The sequence below is a fragment of the Loxodonta africana genome, chromosome 5 (genome assembly GCF_030014295.1).
Source record: "Loxodonta africana isolate mLoxAfr1 chromosome 5, mLoxAfr1.hap2, whole genome shotgun sequence".
NCBI classification, from domain to species: Eukaryota; Metazoa; Chordata; class Mammalia; order Proboscidea; family Elephantidae; genus Loxodonta; species Loxodonta africana.
The window spans coordinates 80543932-80563355 of NC_087346.1; the positions used below are offsets into that span (position 1 = coordinate 80543932).

At 39.1% G+C, this 19424-nt stretch overlaps 1 protein-coding gene and 1 pseudogene across 2 annotated transcripts in view; one reads left to right on the forward strand and one right to left on the reverse strand.

The window, feature by feature from the left end:
• Positions 1-3440: 3440 nt before the first annotated feature.
• The window catches only part of MTHFD2L (methylenetetrahydrofolate dehydrogenase (NADP+ dependent) 2 like), a 230645-nt gene continuing 214661 nt past the window's right edge, over positions 3441-19424 (reverse strand). For both annotated transcript variants that reach the window (XM_064285700.1, XM_023553354.2), the window contains exons 8-9: positions 4226-4356; positions 3441-3572 (exon numbers count right to left, since the gene is read on the reverse strand). In XM_064285700.1, the coding sequence (XP_064141770.1) occupies positions 4244-4356 (113 nt within the window). In that variant the 3' untranslated portion in view covers positions 3441-3572; positions 4226-4243. The remainder of the gene's footprint in view (positions 3573-4225; positions 4357-19424) is intronic.
• Positions 6992-7732, forward strand: LOC135231441 (protein Dr1-like; annotated as a pseudogene).

Below are 19424 nucleotides of genomic sequence, written 5' to 3' on the forward strand. Positions count from 1 at the left end.
AAGCTTCCCAGAAGATATGGCACATGTTTTAAACTCCTTATGTTTAACCAGGACTGTCACCTTTCTAGATGTTTTTCCACTCTGGTGAATTGGGCCAGATAAAATAAAGACCCATATACCACTTTAGTTTAAAGCTTATGCCAGAAAACAGCTCTAAGTACTCTATATGCTTCTTTTTTCTGGAGCCCATACTGATGAATGCCACTTTTTATACAGGAGACTTCAGCAGCTGCTAAGGAGGAAGAGGGGAGAGAAGAGAGTTGCTTTCTAGAGTCAAGTACCTTCACTTCTTCAGTCATCTCACCAAAAGTCCTTCCTCCCAGTTCTGAAAAATGGAAGAGATGGGCACTGGCCTCACAGATATCTTCGTTCATTCCTGATACTTATTAGAAAAGGTTAGAGTGAGAAAAGGCCAGGTGAGAGTCTAAGCAATGTGGCACTCCACTATCATTCCATCCCACTGCTCTTTCTATATTTTTAACTTACTCATTTCTTTCCTCTAGTCATAAGCATCTCCAGAAGCTAACTTTTTTTCTTCCATTTTCCCTCCTTTTCTTCTTTCCTTTTCTCTTTCTTTCACTTTCTTCTTTCTTCCTTACTCTTTATTTCACTAGGATTTCTTGCTGGACATTGTACAGAAAGTGGTCATCTGTCCACTGCTTAGCTCTCTCTAAGTTCATTTTGTAATTCTCATGGATTCAGTTGCCATTCACCCATTCATAAACTATTGAATGCTTACTATATCCACGGCACTGGGCTGGGTGTGATGACGTTTGCAAGATGAATCATGCATGGGTAGTGGCTTTAAGGAACTTGAGGGAGCTATGGAAAGTACATACATAACTACAATGCCCGGTGGAGTGATAATTCCATGAATGTGTGCATAAAAAGCTGTGAGAATTCAGGGGTGGGGCTCATACCGTCACAGTATTTTTCATGGGGAAGTTTCTTTTGAAGGGAATCTTAAATAATGAGTAGGATTTAGACATGTAGTGATGAGGGAAAGAATTCTAGGTTGGAAGGCATTGAGATGAGGCAGATCAATATCGTGAAAATGTTGTGGGCTCTGAGTCACATCATTCCAACAGAATTTGTTTTGAATTCCATTTCCACCTTTACTATCCATTTGACCTAAGCTGAGGCTTTTTAATAACCCTGAGGGTCAATTTTCTTCTATCAAATGAGGATTGTCAAGAAGGAGCAAAGACAAAAAAAAAAAAAAAAAAGCATTTAACACATGGTGGTGGTGCAAATGGTTAACATACTTAGCTGCTAACCAAAAGGTTGGAGGTTTGAGTCCACTCAGAGGTGCCTCAGAAGAAAGGTCTGACAATCTACTTCCAAAAAATCAGCCGTCGAAAACCCTATGGAGCTCAGTTCTACTCTGACACTCATGGGGTTGCATGAATCAGAATTGACTTGATGGCAACCGGTTTACTGGTTTTAGGTGATCAGTTAATGATAACTGTTTCTATTGAGGAAACCCTGGTGGTGTAGTGGTAAGTACTACGGCTGCTAACCAAGAGGTCAGCAGTTTGAATCCGCCAGGCACTCCTTGGAAACGCTATGGGGCAGTTCTACTCTGTCCTATAGGGTCACCATGAGTCGGAATTGACTCGACGGCAGTGGGTTTAGTTTGGTTTTTTTGATTACGATTGAATAAGTATAGGAAAACAGTGTATGCATAATGGTCGACAAATAGGTCAGGAATTTAGTGATTAATATATGCTGATGAGTCCTATATTTACATCAGTAGCCATGAATTCTTATCCTCTTCCCAGACTGGTATTACTTCAGAACTCTTATTTATATACTATGTCACCATATCAAACTCAACATGCCTTAAACTGATCATATTATCTCTTCTCCAAAATCAGCTCTCTTACAACGTCCTCATTTTCATCAACGATAATATCTTCAAACCTCTAGCAACAATGCACGTAACTTATTAAATACAGTCTAAATTATGCCTGATTTATCCAGGGCCTCCTTAATCTGTTTTCATGTATTTATCCAGCTATATTTCCACCACTGTCCGACACTCACTTTTCATTTTAGTCCGACTACAACCCTTGCTTTTATACATGTATATACTAGGCTCATTCTCGGTTCCGTATCTTTTAATTGTTGTTCAGCCCCACTAATTCTTCAGGGTCCTCTTTAAGGATTTTTGCAGGAGAAGGAAATTTACTTCTCTAAAGCTCCTCCATGATACCATCATATGTCCACCTTTTATGGACCACAAACAAAGTGATGCTCCCCATGAACCCACTTTATCTTCTTTATATGTTTTCATTAGCTTCTGAGAAGGCTAAGTCCTAAATTTTAATTTAGCCAGAGGAGCAGAAACTTCCAAAAATAACCCTTCCTGCATCATGGGGAGTCCCCCAAATTACAACCTTCACCTTTCCACACATGCATAGTTTCGGTCATTTTGTTTGTTTTGAGTGTCTAGTAAAAGTTGAAGTGGCCTTTTTTGAAATATGTGCCTGAGAGTTTTGAATTTAAATTTCTGTCATGGATATCAGAAAAAAATTGGTCTGAACTAATTGTGGAATGGGTTACAGAAACTTTTACGTTTGGGACATATTTTGTTTTGTACATTTCCCAGCAGGCTTTAAAGAAATGGGTAACAAATACATGAACAAGGAAACAACTATCTAAAGAAAAAGAAGACAGCTATTTCTTTACAAATTACTTTTATTATTCAGGTAACATGTTATTAATTATAAACACCTAGTCCATTTTCACACAAATTATCAAGCGTATGCACTGATGAAGACTGATGCATTGAGTAAGAACTATTACTGACATATACAAGGAGTTGGGCACAATAACAAAATGTCAGTTAAGAGGCTACCAAACCAAACAAACCTATTGCTGTTGAGTTGATTCTGACTCATAGTGACCCTAAAGAACAGCAAAGAACTTCCCTATAGTGTTTTCAAGGCTGTAATCTTTACAGAAGCAGATTGCCGCATCTTTCCCCGGTGGAGCTGCTGGTGGGTTTGAACTGCCAATCTTTTGGTTAGCAGCCAAGTGCTTAAACCCTGTGCAACCAGGGCTCCTTTAAGAGGTTACAGTATCATATTTTTACACAGATAACACACACATTATGTTTTTTACCAACCTTACAACTCCCTCGCACGTTTTCCTAGGTGTGCTATACACATTATATGCATCGGTACGTTATTTTTGAAATATACAGTAATCACAAAATAGTCTTCGACTGATATTCACGTGTATTTCCTGATTAAAAATTGTGTGTAGAAACATTGCATTTGCTTTGGGAACCAAATGCCATAACAGAAGAGGAAAGAGTAACAAAGGAGTAGATTTTGCGTCATATCCTAAGGTTTAGCCTTGGTACCTTGAAAGTATCACATTTTCCTATTAGATTTCTGAATTTTTTTTTTTTTTTTTAACAAACAACTGTTGTACTTTAATGATGGCCTGGCTTACACTATATTTGTGTGACACTTGCAGGAAAATCCAACCTTAGTTTTTGTCCTGTTTCCTTTATTTTTGGATTTCCCGTTATTCCTCAGTGAATGTGCTGTCCAAATACTTTTCTGGAAGAAAAAAAAAAAAAAATGACGTGCTTCATATACTTTCACTAAGGCAAGCAGTCAGTCACAATTGGACATAATCATTACTTTTCCAGGCAGCATTGCATTCCTTGAACATTATCCTTTCCTCTAATAGAGCATCATTTTCATTATGATGGCTTCATCAGATACATTTGGGGAGGAATGAAATCAAGATTTTTAATATTCTGCCTTTCTTTTATCAAGTATGCTTTTAAAAACTGTATGACACCTAACATAAAATGTATTAAAAATTGAGCATGTGTGGCAAAACACAAACTACATTTTACAGGGGTGCCAATTTGGCTGACAAAACATTTGTTGAAAGCATACTATGTGTGATATTTAACTGAGCATCAAAAATATATTCATTTAGCATGAGCCCTTTATTGTTTTAACATTATGAACAAATATTATTCACAAAACAAATGTCACCAAAATTTTCATTGGAACTGTTTTGTTTTTTCCTAAAACTCAAAATCTGTTAGCAGGAAATGCATAAAATTATGCGAATCATCTGATCCACAATGATTCCATCCATGAAAAAATAAATACAGTGTAGAAATAAATAGCTTCATAGTAAAATACAAAGTTTTCTGTCCTTTGTCCAATAAATAAATGGCATGACTTCAGTTCACCTTGTTCTTTCACATGCTCTAGTAAATGATTTTTTTAGCCGCCAAGAGGGTGTTTTTCAGAAGCATCGCCACAGTCATGGGTCCCACGCCTCCTGGAACTGGAGTGATAAAGCTAGCCTTCTTCCTAACAGCTGATGGAGGAAACAAAAAGTATCCTTTATGTTTAAATTTATCTGAGCATTTCATATTTTTAGCACATTGAATATAGTGGATTTTTATCACACCTATAATTCCAACCACTTCAAATCCTTTTTAGAATGAAGAAGGCTACACCATACACACACACAAACACACACTTACTTAGACAAACAGTTTCATGTATGATATTTAAGGTGGCTAGGGCACAATGAGACCAAGACTCTAGGTTCAGTTTCCAGGCAGCTCAGTTAGTTTTCCATGATGAAAAGCTATAATCCATGATGGATCCAATTATCCATAATTCCAGTCAGCTACTTCTAAAATACAGGATATTGGTCACAAAGGAGAGACAAAATATAGACAGTTCAGCACAAGCTGTCCTTTAAATAGAAATATTCCTGATGTAACAGTAGCATCATTTATGTGTGGATAAGCATTCCAGTGCAAGTCAAATAAAAAATATCCAACATACGATTACAAGGGATATATGTATATATAGTCCCATTAAAAGCCAGGAGAACTTCTTATTCAGTGAATGTACTCAAAGAAAACAGCAGATAACTTTCAGCATGCTTTATTTAAGAATATTCTCACACCCCCAATGTTACCAGTGAATGGTTTCGTACATTGACTTGCTGGTTTAGTGCTTTACCGTGTGAATAAAAACAATGAAGTTTTTGGTTGAGCAACATGATGAACGTATTGAACGTCACTGAACTGTGCATGTGAAAATTGTTGTTCTCACCCAAATAAGAAACTTATTATTCTTATTTAAAAACCAGTAAAATGTCACTGGTCTATAATTTTCTAAAAAACACCCTTCTAATGTTGAATTAAAAGTTCCACCACTTATTTTTCCAGTAACTTTATATCCAACTCCACTATAGCACTTGTAATGGAGTGTGCACTGTGTCAGATACATTAACTAGGGGACATCAACACCAAAGAGGCAGAAACCACATCTTTCTGGTTGTTGTTTTTAATCTTTGGAATTCTCCATGCACAGGTTAGGCATTTGGTGAATTTTGATGAAGTGAACTAAATAGCCCCTGAAATTCGAAATCTCAAATCAATTTTTAGAAGTGTTTCAGTGTGTTTAACTGGATAGAAACAACATCAAAACATTTTAGTTCAATCTAGTTTACTGAAAAAAGCAAGCTACTCGTTTTGTTCGATGTTGATAAGTTGCATTTTTCATTTTTCAATAAGCTGACTGGATGGCAAGAGTAATGCCTTCCAGGAACCTTTCTTAAGCATTGGAAAAGCAATATTGGTAAAAATGTCATCAGGTCTCTAGGAGAACTGTGCTGCTACTGCTACTACCACTGAGGCTACCACCACCGCCATTATGTAGAATGATACTACATAAAATCATATTTTTACAAAGCATTCACTTTGGAATATTAATATATTAAAAAGAACTACCAAATAACTTGGTTAAGATTCAAGTACCAACTAAATCTTTGATGGAAATAAAATAGCTTAATTCATAATCGAAATTTTCATATAACTTGATTTTCAAATTTGAAAGGAAAGTCGCTTGGATATTATTTGTATATGGCGAAACAGTAATAAACATAGCTACTATCAATGGAGTACCTTCTACTTGCCAGTCAATTTACACACATTATTTTAAATAATTAATATTTAAGTATTATTTCATTTTAATAGATGAGGAAATTGTGGCTCTCTGAAGTTAAAGTGACTCGCCGCTCTCCTATACGGTAGAGACATTATTCACGGCCAGGTTTGAAACATTCTGTGATTTCGTAATTCCACCCCACCCCAATTTAACTGTATTACCATGACCTGAACAAGTAAAAAGGTCCCAAGAAAGACTCATGTGCCAAAAATCACTGCAGTTTTCTCAGAGGGTTAGGAGGATATTCTGACAAAAGAAACAAAAAGGAAAAAGTCATAATATAGTAATTTTCCTACATTTTTACTGTGAGCACTCATAGCTCATCATCTTTGAGTTACATCCTCCATTTCAAATCACACAACTGGTATAGCAGTCTGAGTTGATTCTTCCTGAGCATCGAATCAAATAAACTACAGGACTACTCAGATATCATGACCCTCCTCTTCCAAATTATACTTTTCATAGCATGCTTGGTATGCATTCTTTTGCTTAAAGAGTGAGGTTTGGAGTGGAGGAAGAAAAAATGGGAATGAGCTGTTGCATGAAATAACACCTGCTTAACATTTTTACTCAGTGTGTCCATGTTTGCACATTTTTTTGGTGGAAGCCAATAGCCATTTATCCTGTATTCATGGAATTAGATTATGTGATGTGTCAGTGAGATGGACTGACACAATATCCACAACAATGGACTCAAATACACCGACAGTCGTGAATATGGCACAGGACCAGGCAACTATTCATTCTGTTATACATAAGGTTGCCATGAGTCACACCCGACTTGACAGCAATCAATAGCAACAATGGTCTTCACCTGGCCTTGGCTAGGGCTTCTTTGGACATTCAAAGCATTTGGTAGCATCAACGGAGTCCTGTGAATTACTCACTAGGCAGAAGATTATGATATCATTGTGAACACAGCTGGTTATTCAAATACTTGTTCCAAATATTTTTGTTTTCTTTGGAATAAAATGGGCTGATGTGAAAATGAAGTTTGAACATGGTAGTGGCCCAGAGGTCTTTAAAAGTCAGGCACCAGAGATAGGAATGTACAATGGCTTCCTCATCTGGCAACGACGATGATCTCATTATACCCAGAGCTGCTATCAATAAGATGATCAAAGAGACTCTCCCCAGTGTCTGGGTGCCCAGTGATGCCCGGGAGCTGCTGGTGAACTGATGCACTGAACTCATTCACCTTATATCTTCTAAAGCCAATGAAATTTGCAACAAATCGGAAAAGAAGACCATCTCACCTGAGCATGTCATATAAACACCAGAAAGTTTGGGCTTTGGCTTTTGTATCAGTGAAGTAAAAGAAGCCTTAAAAGAATGGAAGATGGTAGCATTAAAAAGAAGAAAGGCCAATTCTCATTTGGAAAACCTTGGCATCCCTGAAAAAGAATTATCTGAGGCAGTAACAGGAATTATTTGCAAAAGCTAGATAGCAACAAGCAGAATTGGCCCAGCAGGAATGGCTTCAAATGCAGCAGGCTGCCCAACAAGCCCTGCTTCCTGGGGCCTCAGCCAGTGCATCCAATGAAGCAGGATCTTCTCAGGATGAAAAAGACAATGGCGATATCTGTAATTCACCAGCTGAGTTTCTATTTCCTCTATAAATGCTTTTCGCCACAAAAAAATAGTAAAAGAAATTCTTCTCTGTAATCTTGTATGCTTCTTGGTGGACTTGCCATTGGTATTCTAGGGTTGTCTTCTGTTAAGTTTCATCTTTTACGTGCTATACATGTAAAAACTGTCTCTTTGAACTACTGAAAATTTAAGGTTCAATATAATACCAATTTTGAATTCTATTTGAATTATACATTATATATATTAAGCAGGCAGTGACAAATATGATAAATATATATAAATAAAAAAGGTTCTTTTTTATTTGATTTGCAAGGAAGTCATTGTCTGAGAAAAGAATATAAGTTTATCAGTGGCTGGCTAGCATTAATCCATTTTTTGTTTGTTTCAGGGCTTTGGTTCGATCCAATTCGAACCCCCACTGAGAATATGTATTTCTACCAAGTGTTAATGTTGCTGGTTAGGACCGATTCTGAGAACCATCAGTAGAGCCTGTACCCCTTGCCGAGGAGTCAATTCCGACTCATATCCACCCTAGAGGACAGAGCAGAGCTGCCCCATAAAGTTTCCAAAGAGCAGCTGGTGGATTTGAACATCGACCTTTTGGTTAGCAGACACCCTCTTAACCACTGTGCCACGAGAACCTCTTGTGGTTCTCAAAATTTATCATATGTAAGAATCACCTGGAGATCTTGTTAAAACATAGATTCGGATTCAGTACATCTCGGGTGGAAATACAAATTCTCAGCAGGGGTTCTAATCTGAACGAACTGGTTTGAAGCTCTGGTCTGTTTACGTAAGGTCCAGGGTATACAAGTGATTTCTCAAGAAAGGTGGGGAATTATCATTTGCAAATGATGGTGGGTACAGATGTCAATAATCAAAAGAAATTATTTAATCTAATGATTTGCATAACTATTTCAGGGCTGTCCCAAGCAAAGTATTTATGAAATATCCGAGGTGGTATACCAAACCCAAACCCAGTGCCGTCAAGTCCATTCCGACTCATAGCAACCCTATAGGACAGAGTAGAACTGCCCCCATAGAGCTTCCAAGAAGCACCTGGCGGATTCGAACTGCCGACCCTTTGGTTAGCAGCTGTAGCACTTAACCACTACACCACCAGGATTTCCCAGAGGTGGCATAGGAACTAAAAATTAGCCACGTAAGAAAGTTAATTTCAATTAATGTTTGATGCTGTGAAAAGCACCTTCCTCAATCACTTCTGCAAGATGATAAGTTAGCAAGCATTACATCACCAGAATGGCCTCTCATCGGCTGGCGTATCCCTGAGGGCAGACAAGTGTTTGTACCTGCTTGTAGAAGATGATGCTTTTTAAGATTAATCTTACTATATGTGGGAGATGGTGTTTGAGATGCTCCAGTGAAGAGAAATTCAGAAGCATTTTACGGCAGTAATATCTTCAAAGAGTTACTTACTGTGTATATTGATGTGAGGCAGTACATGTGTGTTTTAAGGGAAATACTACAAGTTTTGTATGTATGAGAATCTGGTTCCAGGTGTTAGATTTTGATTGATATCAGCACTTTCATCAGAGGCTAATTAACATGTATGGCAAAACCAAGGTTAGATTCAATTTTATAAAGTCAACAAGATTTAAGAGCTACTGAAACTGACAGTTGAGGCAAATAAGACAGTCATCACATCCTATTGCTGTCTGCATGGAATTGGCTCTGAGGAATGAGATTTAGATAGAAATGACTTGGTCAGGTTTTAGGCAGGTTTCTGAAAATGAAAATATTTTGAGAAAAGGCAAAAAAACTATCACAACAATTTATTTGAATGATTTCTCTGTAAACTTTCGATCCTGCAATGTAAATTTCCTAGATTTCCTTGGAGGGTCTATGTTCAGTTGTATAAAAAGAAAATAGATTACTGTTTAATTAGATACAACATTTGCTTCTGCACATCTTATTCTCTTTGTCTGACATGTCCTTCCTCCACTTGTTATCTGATAAATATTTATTTTTGCTTTTCAGACCTATTATAAATGTCACTTCCTTGGTGGAGTCTATTGACTCCCATGCTGAGTTAATTGTTCAATCATTGTTCCATCAAAATTTTAGTAAAGTGATTTTCAATTTGCAATCTAAGAGTATGTTGGAATCTCCTGGGAAATTAGTCAAACTACACATGCCTCTCCCATCCCAAGTTTCTAGTATGCCCCCCTGCTAAGAATCACTGTTTAAGCTGAGATACGTTTCTAATGGGAGTGGGAGGAACTATACATATAAGCAGCGTGGAGGAAGTTTATAAAGTGGTTGAGATTCATTGCTTCAATGAGAGCTTACTGTGTGGCATAGATTTGGATATGTGTTAAAAAAAAAAACTAGATGTAATGGTCTTTGCCTTCAAGAAGCTTACAGTATCTGGGGCAAAATACCACCATGACACTGCCGAGTATGTTCTCCCATTTATAATTATTTGGATACATGTCTGTTAAGAGAAGAGACTTCACTTCAGAATTGTCCTTAAACATGTGAAGGGCTTTAATGTGAAAAAGAGGTAGATTTGCTTTGGGTTCTTTGAGGATAGAATTAAGACCAGGAAGGTTGAATTACAAGGAAGCAGATGTTTGCTTAGTAAAAGGAAGATGTTCCAGAAGTGAGAGTTGCCTGACACTGCAATAACCACCGCCCCCCCCCCCCCGCATCATGTACTGTACTTCCGGTCAGTAGAAACATTCAATTAGGGGCTGAATTATTACTACTTTTTTTCTAGGCTATGGATCAGTCTGTTTTTGCCACATAACAAGCGACTCTAAAACTTAGTGGCTTAAAACTCTGGTAATTTATTATTTCTCATGTTTCAGTAGATTGGCTGGGCTGTTTTTGTTGGGCCAGCACAACGGGAGCTGGGTGGTCTGGGATGACTTTGCTCACATGTCTGGGGCCTGACTTTGGATGACTGAGACAGTTGGGAAGACTGGACGTCTCCTTCCACATGGTCTCTGTCATAGGTTGAAAAGTGGCCTCCTAAAAGTTATGTCTGCCTGAAACCTCAGAATGGCACCTTTTTTGGAATAAGGGTCTTTGCAGGGTAATTAAGGTAACAATCTCTAGATGAGATCATCCTGGATTAGGGTGGGCCCTAAAGTCAATGACAGGTATCTTTATAAGAGAAAGAAAAGGAGAAGACACACAGAGAACCGGAAAGGAAGCCATGTGAATACAAGGGCAGAGACTGGAATGATGCATCTACAAGCCAAGGAATGTCAAGGTTTGCCAACAGCCACCAGAAGCTAGGAGTGAGACATGAACTGGATTCTTCTTCAGAATATTCAGAAGGAATCAAGATGGCTGACACCTTGATTTTGAACTTCTGGACTCCAGAACTGTGAAAGAATTAGTTTTTGTTGTTTTAAGCCACCGAGTTTGTAGAAATTTGTTACTGCAGCCCCAGGACCCAGATTCTATTTCTGGCCAATGCTCCTCTTGCACATTGCTGAGATGCTGAACAAGTTTCAATGAACCTTCTACAGCAAAACAGACTAGAAAGAAAGGCCTGGCCTGCTTCCAAAAATCACCCAATGAAAACCCTGTGGATCACAATGGAACAGCATCTGATCTCCAACTGATCATGGGGCTGGCACAGGACTGGGCAGCATTTTGTTCTATTGTACATGGGATTGCCATAAGTTGGAGCCAACTCAACAGCAGCTAATAAAAACAGAAAACTAGTACAGTCTCTTATCCTCCAGGAGTCTAGTCCAGACTACTTCATATGAGAGCCGCATGCTCCCAGGCAATTCCCAGGCAAGCACCAGTGTGCAAATGCTTGTCAAGCCTCTGCTTGGATCACATCTGCCCCATTGGCCAAAGCAAGTCACATGGCCAATATAAAATTTAAAGGCTTGGGATGGGAAGAGTGGCAAAATCACATTGCAAAAGGCATGTGCATACAGGAATGCAAGAAATTCGTGGCCGTTTTTAAAATAATCTACTTTAATAATATCTTGGCTTCTAGTCTCTACCATCTCAATTCAAACCACAGCCAGATTTATCCTTTAAAAGAAAGATTTGATCATTTCAGGTTAGGAACATTTAGTGGATCTACACTGTCTCTAGAATAAAATACAAATTCTTTCTCATGGCAATCAAGATCTTTTATTATGTGGCCCTAACATCCTTATCTGTTGTACACAGGGCCACTATGAGCTGGAAACCAACTCGATGACACCTAACAACAACAACAACAGCAACAGCATCGTTATCTAGCATCCTTTCCTAATCCTATACTCAACTATTCACAGTTTCCACACAGGTTACAAACTGGCCCAGAGAGATTCCCAACAAATGTTTCTTGAGCAAGCCAAACATTATCACTACCCCTTGGAGCTGCACCTCCAGTTGGAGGAGACAGACATTAAAAATACAATTATCTTATTAAAAACATCATTAATGAGAAATTTTGTAATCTTTTTCATACTTAGTCTTTGAAATCTAATATGTATTTTACACTTACCCCCCTTCCAAAAAAAAAGAAACCAAACCCATTGCCGTCGAGTCAGTTCTGACTCATAGTGACCCTACAGTTTACACTTACAGCACATCTCAATTTGGACTTTCCACATTCAAAATGCTTAGTAGCTGCGTGTCGCTGGTGGCTGCCATATTGGATGTCACAGCTTTAGGTTCTGAGAATCCCATCCTCTTTCCCTTGGTCCACCTCCCCCATCTCTGCCTAACAGAGTAGCAGCATCCTGAAGTTACTAGCTCAGTGTTACCTCAGTGTGTCCCTTATGCCTTTTAGTCTTCTATCTTGTGCTACTATAACAGAAATACCACAAATGGATTGCTTTAACAAAGAGAACTTATTCTCTCACAGTCTAGGAGGCTACAATTTCAAATTCAGGGTACAGCTCCAGAGAAGGCTTTTTCTCTCTGTTGGTTCTGGAGTAAGGTTCTTGTCATCAGTCTTCCCTGGTCAAGGAGCTTCTCAGGGCAGGGACTCTGGGTCCAAAGGACATGCTTTGCTCCTGGTGCTGCTTTCTTGGTAGTACAAGGTCCCCCGACTCTCTACTCACTTCTCTCTTTTATATCTCAAAAGAGATTGACTTAAGACAAAACCTAATTTTATAGATCGAGTCCTGCCTCATTAACATAACTGTCACTAATCTCACCTCATTAATATTCTAGCGGTAGGAATTATAACACATAGGAAAATCACATTAGATGAAAAATGGTGGACGATCACACAATGTTGGGAATCATAGCCTAGCCAAATTGACACACGTTTTTGGGGTACACAATTCAATTCTTAACATCTTCCAATCCTTATTTAAGCATTCCTTATAATAATTCTCCATGTTAAAATGATTGCTGTGTTTTTGGTTTTCCTGAGTGTTGCTAACCAGTAAGGTTACCAAGGGACACCAAGATTATACAAGGATTGCCAGGAACCAGCAGAAGCTAAGAAGAGGCAAGAAAGGACCTTCATCTAGAGCGTTAAGAGAGGGCTTAGCCCTGCTGACACTTTGAATTTGGAGTTCTGGCATCCAGAACTAAGAGACAATAGATTTCTGTTGTTTTAAGTCACCCAGTGTAGTCTTTGTTATGGAAACCCTAGGAAACTAATACAGATTAATAAACTCAGGTTCACATGGGAGCACTCATAGAGGGAAGAGAAATTAAATATGGGTTTCAGAAAAAGGTCTGTAAAATGACAGAAAAAGCTTCAAGGTCTGATGGATGTCTGGGGTGAAAAAAGAAGAGAGAGTAACACAAACATAGGAACAGTAGAAGCAAGGGATGTTTGGATTTGATAATGAATCTGATACATTGGAGGAGCTTGAAAGGAGTTCATTATGACTAAAGCACAAGGTGAAAAAAGAGGGTAAAAGAGTTGGGGCTTGGAAGGTGTCAGAGGCTAGATAACCCCTCAGGTGAGGTGTCAGGAAACTGAGGTTGGATGATACTAGCTGTAGTTACGGGGTTCAAGATGAATAAACTTTTAAGAAAGCCACCTGTACATAAACTTGATTACTTATATCTTTAGAAATGGTTAGTTTTGCAAGATGAGAATTTGTAGAGAAAAGTGTGTACTAATAAATAATTTTCAGAAGAAATTATTTTTGCATTTTCATAGTTGCTCTTCCATGTCATTAAGTTATTATCCAAGAAATCTTCTTTAGAACCTGAAATACTTATCTAATCTACAGTGTTTTCTTTTCTCCACTAGGTGAACCTACTTTTCTTTAAGTTATTGCCTTTAAGCTTTTAAGTGAAATATGGAGAAGAGGTTATTTCATCTTTAAAATATGGGATGATGAGATGAATGATGGAAGAAACTAACTGTCCTCAGAAAAAAATCCAAGGGTGACATATGGTCACACAGTGTGGAAAGAGTACTCACGAAGGATACTGTCTTAGTTATCTAGTGCTGCTATAACAGAAATACCACAAGGGAATAGCTTTAACAAACAGGAGTTTATTCTCTCACAGTCTAGGAGGCTAAAAGTCTGAATTCAGGGCACCAGCTCCAGGGGAAGGCTTTCTTTCTCTGTCAGTTCTGGAGGAAGGTCCTTGTCATCAATCATCCCCTGGTCTAGGAGCTTCTCAGTGCAGGGATCCCAGGTCCAAAAGATATGCTCTGCTTCCAGCTCTTCTTTCTTGGTGGTGTGAGGTCCCTCTCCTCTCAGTTCACTTCTTTCTTTTATATCTTAAAAGAGACTGACTCAAGATACAACATAATCCTATAGATTGTGTCCTGCCTTATTAGTCAGATCACAAAATGGAGGACAACCACACAATACTGGGAATCATGGCCTAGCCAAGTTGACACACATATTTGGGGATCACAATTCAATCCATAATAGATACTAATAGCAACATATGGGACATTAAATTGCCCTTTAAGAACTTAAGTAAGAATAAAAGAAAAAGTGTGTGATCATTAACCTTTTGGTACCAGCAACCCATGTTTCATGAGAGGCTGTCTCCAGCTTGTGTTTCAGCATCATGACTTCCTCTGGAGACTCTGTGTTCCCAGGTTCTCAGGGCCTGGCATTTAATAATCTGAATTCTCATTTAAGATAGTTTATTAGGAAGACTCATAATTATTTGGCAATAGTGAATTTCTGCTTCAGTACATTACATTCCACTCCGATGACCCAAAAGAATGGACTTTCCAGGTGTACCTAAACAGAATTAATTTTGCTAGTACAGCTTGAAATTGCATATTCTGGTGGAGTCAAAGAACACATTTTGTGCTATATAAGTCTATTTTTGAATGGAGGGAGAGGATGGTGGCAAGGCAGCAGAAGAAAAATTTGTTTCTCTTATGCAAATGTCAGTCTCCTGAACCATGTGTGTAATTGCCTAAATTAAATGCTTGGAGAATTTTCCCATGCTTCTAAACGCAGGCAATTTAGGCATGGCCTTTTAAACATATCCACTATAATGAAGAGGAGATCAGCTACAGGAAAATGAAGTACAGGAATAACAACCAGAAAAACCTGAATGGCATAGGACTGGAGAAATAGTATGACTCAGGAGATGATATGGAAAACACTCCACTTTCTCATATGGTTGGTGTAAATATGACGCTTAAGAGCATAATGGTCCACAGAGAGTCAAGGGCTCCTTGACAAGGGAATGGCTCACCAAGGCGGCAAGGAATCAGGTGCCCCAGGGCAATTTACTATGCTTCCTCTTGCATTTATCTGGTTGTCTGATTCCTGGGGTGTCCACAAGTTTTTTACAGATATTAAGACATTCATTATCAGGACACTCTGTGAGACAGTTAACAAGATAGATAGATAGGCTTATTGCACTAATGGGGTATATTTCTATATAAGTTATGTTGACTTCATTAGGTTCGTGAGCTGTATTTACAAGAACTTCCCTCACCTATTTACTATGCAGACCATAGTTGTAGGGTGAATAGGATTTTTTATTTGTTTGCTTGCTTTAGCTACTTTTTCTTCTTATATTAAATAAAATTTATATATATCCTGCTACCTGAGTAGTAAGGAGCAATAGTTAAGCACTTAGCTGCTAACCGAAAGATTAGCAGTTCGAACCCACCCAATGGCTCTGTAGGAGAAAAGAACTGACAATCTGCTCCCATATAGATTATAGCCTAGGAAACTCTATGGGCAGTTCTGCTTTGTATATGGTCACTACGAGTTCAACAGCATGCAACAAGAACAATAACAACACCTGAGTAGTAGAGGTGAAAACCTAAAAATACCACTCATACCACTCAGAAGACATTTGATGGGGTCAAATAGCAAATCAGTCACCTAGTGAAAGTCTGAAGTTGCTTTCTGTGAACTCGGTCTATGACCCATCACGGGAACCTACTTTCTGACCACAGATGGTGTCAGCTATCACAGCCAGTTTCCATTTTAACAGGCAAGAATAGGAGATGCTGCTACAGTATTTCTGATAACTCTACTAAGAGCTGGGGAAATGACTAAGGATACCATTTTTTCACGATTTCTTTAAAAGTACAAAATCATCATCTGCTCCTGTCATCTTCCGAAGCCCCTGCGCACCGCCCCCCACACACTTTTTTTTTTCCATAAGCTACTGAGCATTCCTAACAGAGTGGCAAATCTGAAAACTAGATAGGCTGTTTGGAGTATCCTCCAAATCTCTTGGCATAGCCTGGATCTCCATAGTCTGCCATAATCAACCCAAGACACTAGGGTATAAAATATCCCTCCCAGAGAAGCTTCTCCTAGATCTTTCAGAGATTGGAGGGGCTCCCAGTTCAGGGACTGTCACCTCCTCTGTTCCATGCAAACTACTAACTGGTTGAGTTTGAGGAAGAACAATAATGCTCTCTATGTAGGTCCTGCTCTCCTTACAGGTGAAACCAGGCTAATGTGAACCCCAAATAGAGACTTTGAAGAGAAAATTATTACAAAAGAGGTAAGTACGGTGACTGTTTTTATATGAACCCCAGATGTTTTTAGCAGAAGTTTTCCTCACTTCTTCCCATAAGCCATTGCCCAGCTGGCAGTGTCTTTGAGTAAGGTGTGAAATAGAATCTGTATTAGTATAGAGGACTAGGTACATGAGCAGGGAGGATATAGCCCTGGCTTCTAAGGTTTGATTAACCAGTTTGGTTTAGTGAAGGTGTAGTTTTTGGTATGGTAGTTACAGACACGGTAGACAGTGCGGTGTAATTAATTACTTAATATGGCCTTTGTAGCCATAGTCTTTTAACTCTCACCCAAGTGATTGGGCAGGATTGTGTGATAGGGTAATTGTGGCCTACCAATGAGATTGGTCAGTTTTGCCATCCCGCTGGATTTGAAATGAGCCGCCTCAGAGGTGGGGAACAGAGGAACCCACCACCACCAAGGAAGAACTGCCAGGAGCCAGCACATCTTTTGGACCGGGGATCCCTGGGTTGAGAAGCTCCTGGACCCAGGAGACAGACAGAGCGGTTGTAACCCTGAAGACGGTGAGAAGCAGTGGCAGCAGAGACTGGGTGGCAGTAGACTACATGATGGGCTTTCCGGCTCATGGAGAGAGAAAGCTGAGTGCCTTTGGGCAGAGGCCTATGGCCAGGGAGAGGCATGCCTGTGAGCATAGCTGGGAAGAGGCTGTCCTGATGGAAGAACCATATCCTTGAGTGTTTCTGAGCCTGAATTGTAAGCTGTTACTTCCCTAATAAACCCCATAATCATGAGTATGGTCTGTGAGTTCTGTGTGGCCATTGCAATGAATTATATAACTCAGAAGAGGAGTAGAGAGTGCTGTGGGAGGGACAGTTGGTGTCATATCTGGTAAAGATGGCCGAGAGAAGAGGCTTGTCTGGCCTCCACCTCATGGGAGTCAGCCTTGCACTGTTGATCTTGGTTCTCCTTCCCTATTGTGAAATTAGAGAAAGTCAGATATCGCCCCCATGTGGTCAGGGAGATAGTATGGTATGAAGAAATCTAGATTTAGAGTAAATTGTTGAAATAAAAGAATTAAATTCTAAAAAATAAGAAAGAAAAGGAAAATCCCTCCGAGAGATGTGAGTGTTTTAATATGGGGCTCTGAAGAGCAATTACAAAAAATCCCATCAAGTGTGACAGACGAAGAAAAACTTGAAGAGACATCAAACACTTATTCTTATGGACGTCCTTGTGCTTCAACTTGAACCCTCCATAGACAGGTAGATCATTCAATGTCAAGTACATTCTACTAAATGGAATGTCTGTAAAAGTTGACCTGAATCCAAAGACCTAGACTTCACAGCAAACATATTGTCTATGCTATAAATCAATAATGGAGGTAGTTGGCTCATGGTATCTCTTAGTGACCATCAGTGGTTCTATGTTTTAAGAAATGACCTGTGTGGGTACTATGACCAAGTGTTACTCTCTCCAAGAGAGGCTTTTGCAATTGCCACCAACTTTTTCAAAACCATGTAAGAGATGACTTTATACCTGGACTCTTGGGCTACTTTATTATCTACCACAAAAACGCTGATATTTTGAGTCAGGATGATCAACTAAATTATCAAATTAAACGAAGTAGTGAGGAGTCACTTTAATTTGATTATTATCACCTATAATATCTCTGTGAATGTAATATAGCTCAAAACCAGTCCTGTTTTATTAGGCACTGGTAATACAATCTACTTCCCTATGTTGTAGAACACACAAAGTAGTAACCAGGCCAAAACTACTTTCAAAAGAAGCTTTCTTTGACACGTAATTTGGAAAATGTAAGCTCTATGAGGGCAGGGACTTTGTCTATCTTGTGCATGACTATATCCCCAGTATCTCAAATAGTGCCTATCATGAAGTTGTTGTTGTTGTTAGGTGCTGTCCAGCCAGTTTCATCTCATAGTGACCCTATGCACAACTGAATGAAAGGCTGCCCAGTCCTGTACCATCCTCACAATTGTTGCTATGCTTTAGCCCATTGTTGCAGCCACCGTGTCAATCCATCTCATTGAGGGTATTCCTTTTTTTTGCTCACCCTCTATTTTACCAAGCGTGAATGTCCTTCTCCAGAGACGGATTCCTCCTGATAAGATGTCCAAAGTATGTGAGATGTAGTTTCGCCATCCTTGCTTCTAAGGAGCATTCTGGTTGTACTTCTTCCAACACAGATTTGTTTGTTTTTCTGGAAGTCCATGGTATATTCAGTAATCTTCGCCAAGACCACAATTCAAAGGTGTCAATTCTTTTTTGGTCTTCTTACTGGTGCCCAGCTTTCACATGCATATGAAGCGATTGAAAACACCATGGCTTAGGTCAGGCCCACATTAGTCCTCAAGGTGACATCTTTGGTTTTCAACACTTTAAAGAGGTCTTTTGCAGCCCGTTTGCCCAATGCGTCTGTTCATTTCTTGACTGCTGCTTCCATGGCTGTTGATTGTGGATCCAAGTAAAATGAAATCCTTGACAACCTCAATCTTTTCTCCATTCATCATGCTGTTGCTTACTGCTCTAGTTGTAAGGATTTTTGTTTTCTTTATGCTGAGCCGTAATCCATACTGAAGGCTGTGGTCTTTGGTCTTCATCAGTAAGTGCTTCAACTCCTCTTCACTTTCAGCAAGCAAAGTTGTGTCTTCTGTTAATGAGTCTTCCTCCAATTCTGATGCTCCATTTTTCTTCATGTAGTCCAGCTTCTCAGGTTATTTGTTCAGCATACAGACCGAATAGGTATGGTGAAAGGATACAACCCTGACACACACCTTTCCTGACTTTAAGCCATGCAGTATTCCCTTGTTCTGTTCAAATGACTGCTTCTTGGTCTATGTACAGATTCCTGTACAATTAAGTGTTCCTGAATTCCCATTCTCTGTAATGTTACCCAAAATTTGTTATGATCCACACAGTCAAATGCCTTAACATA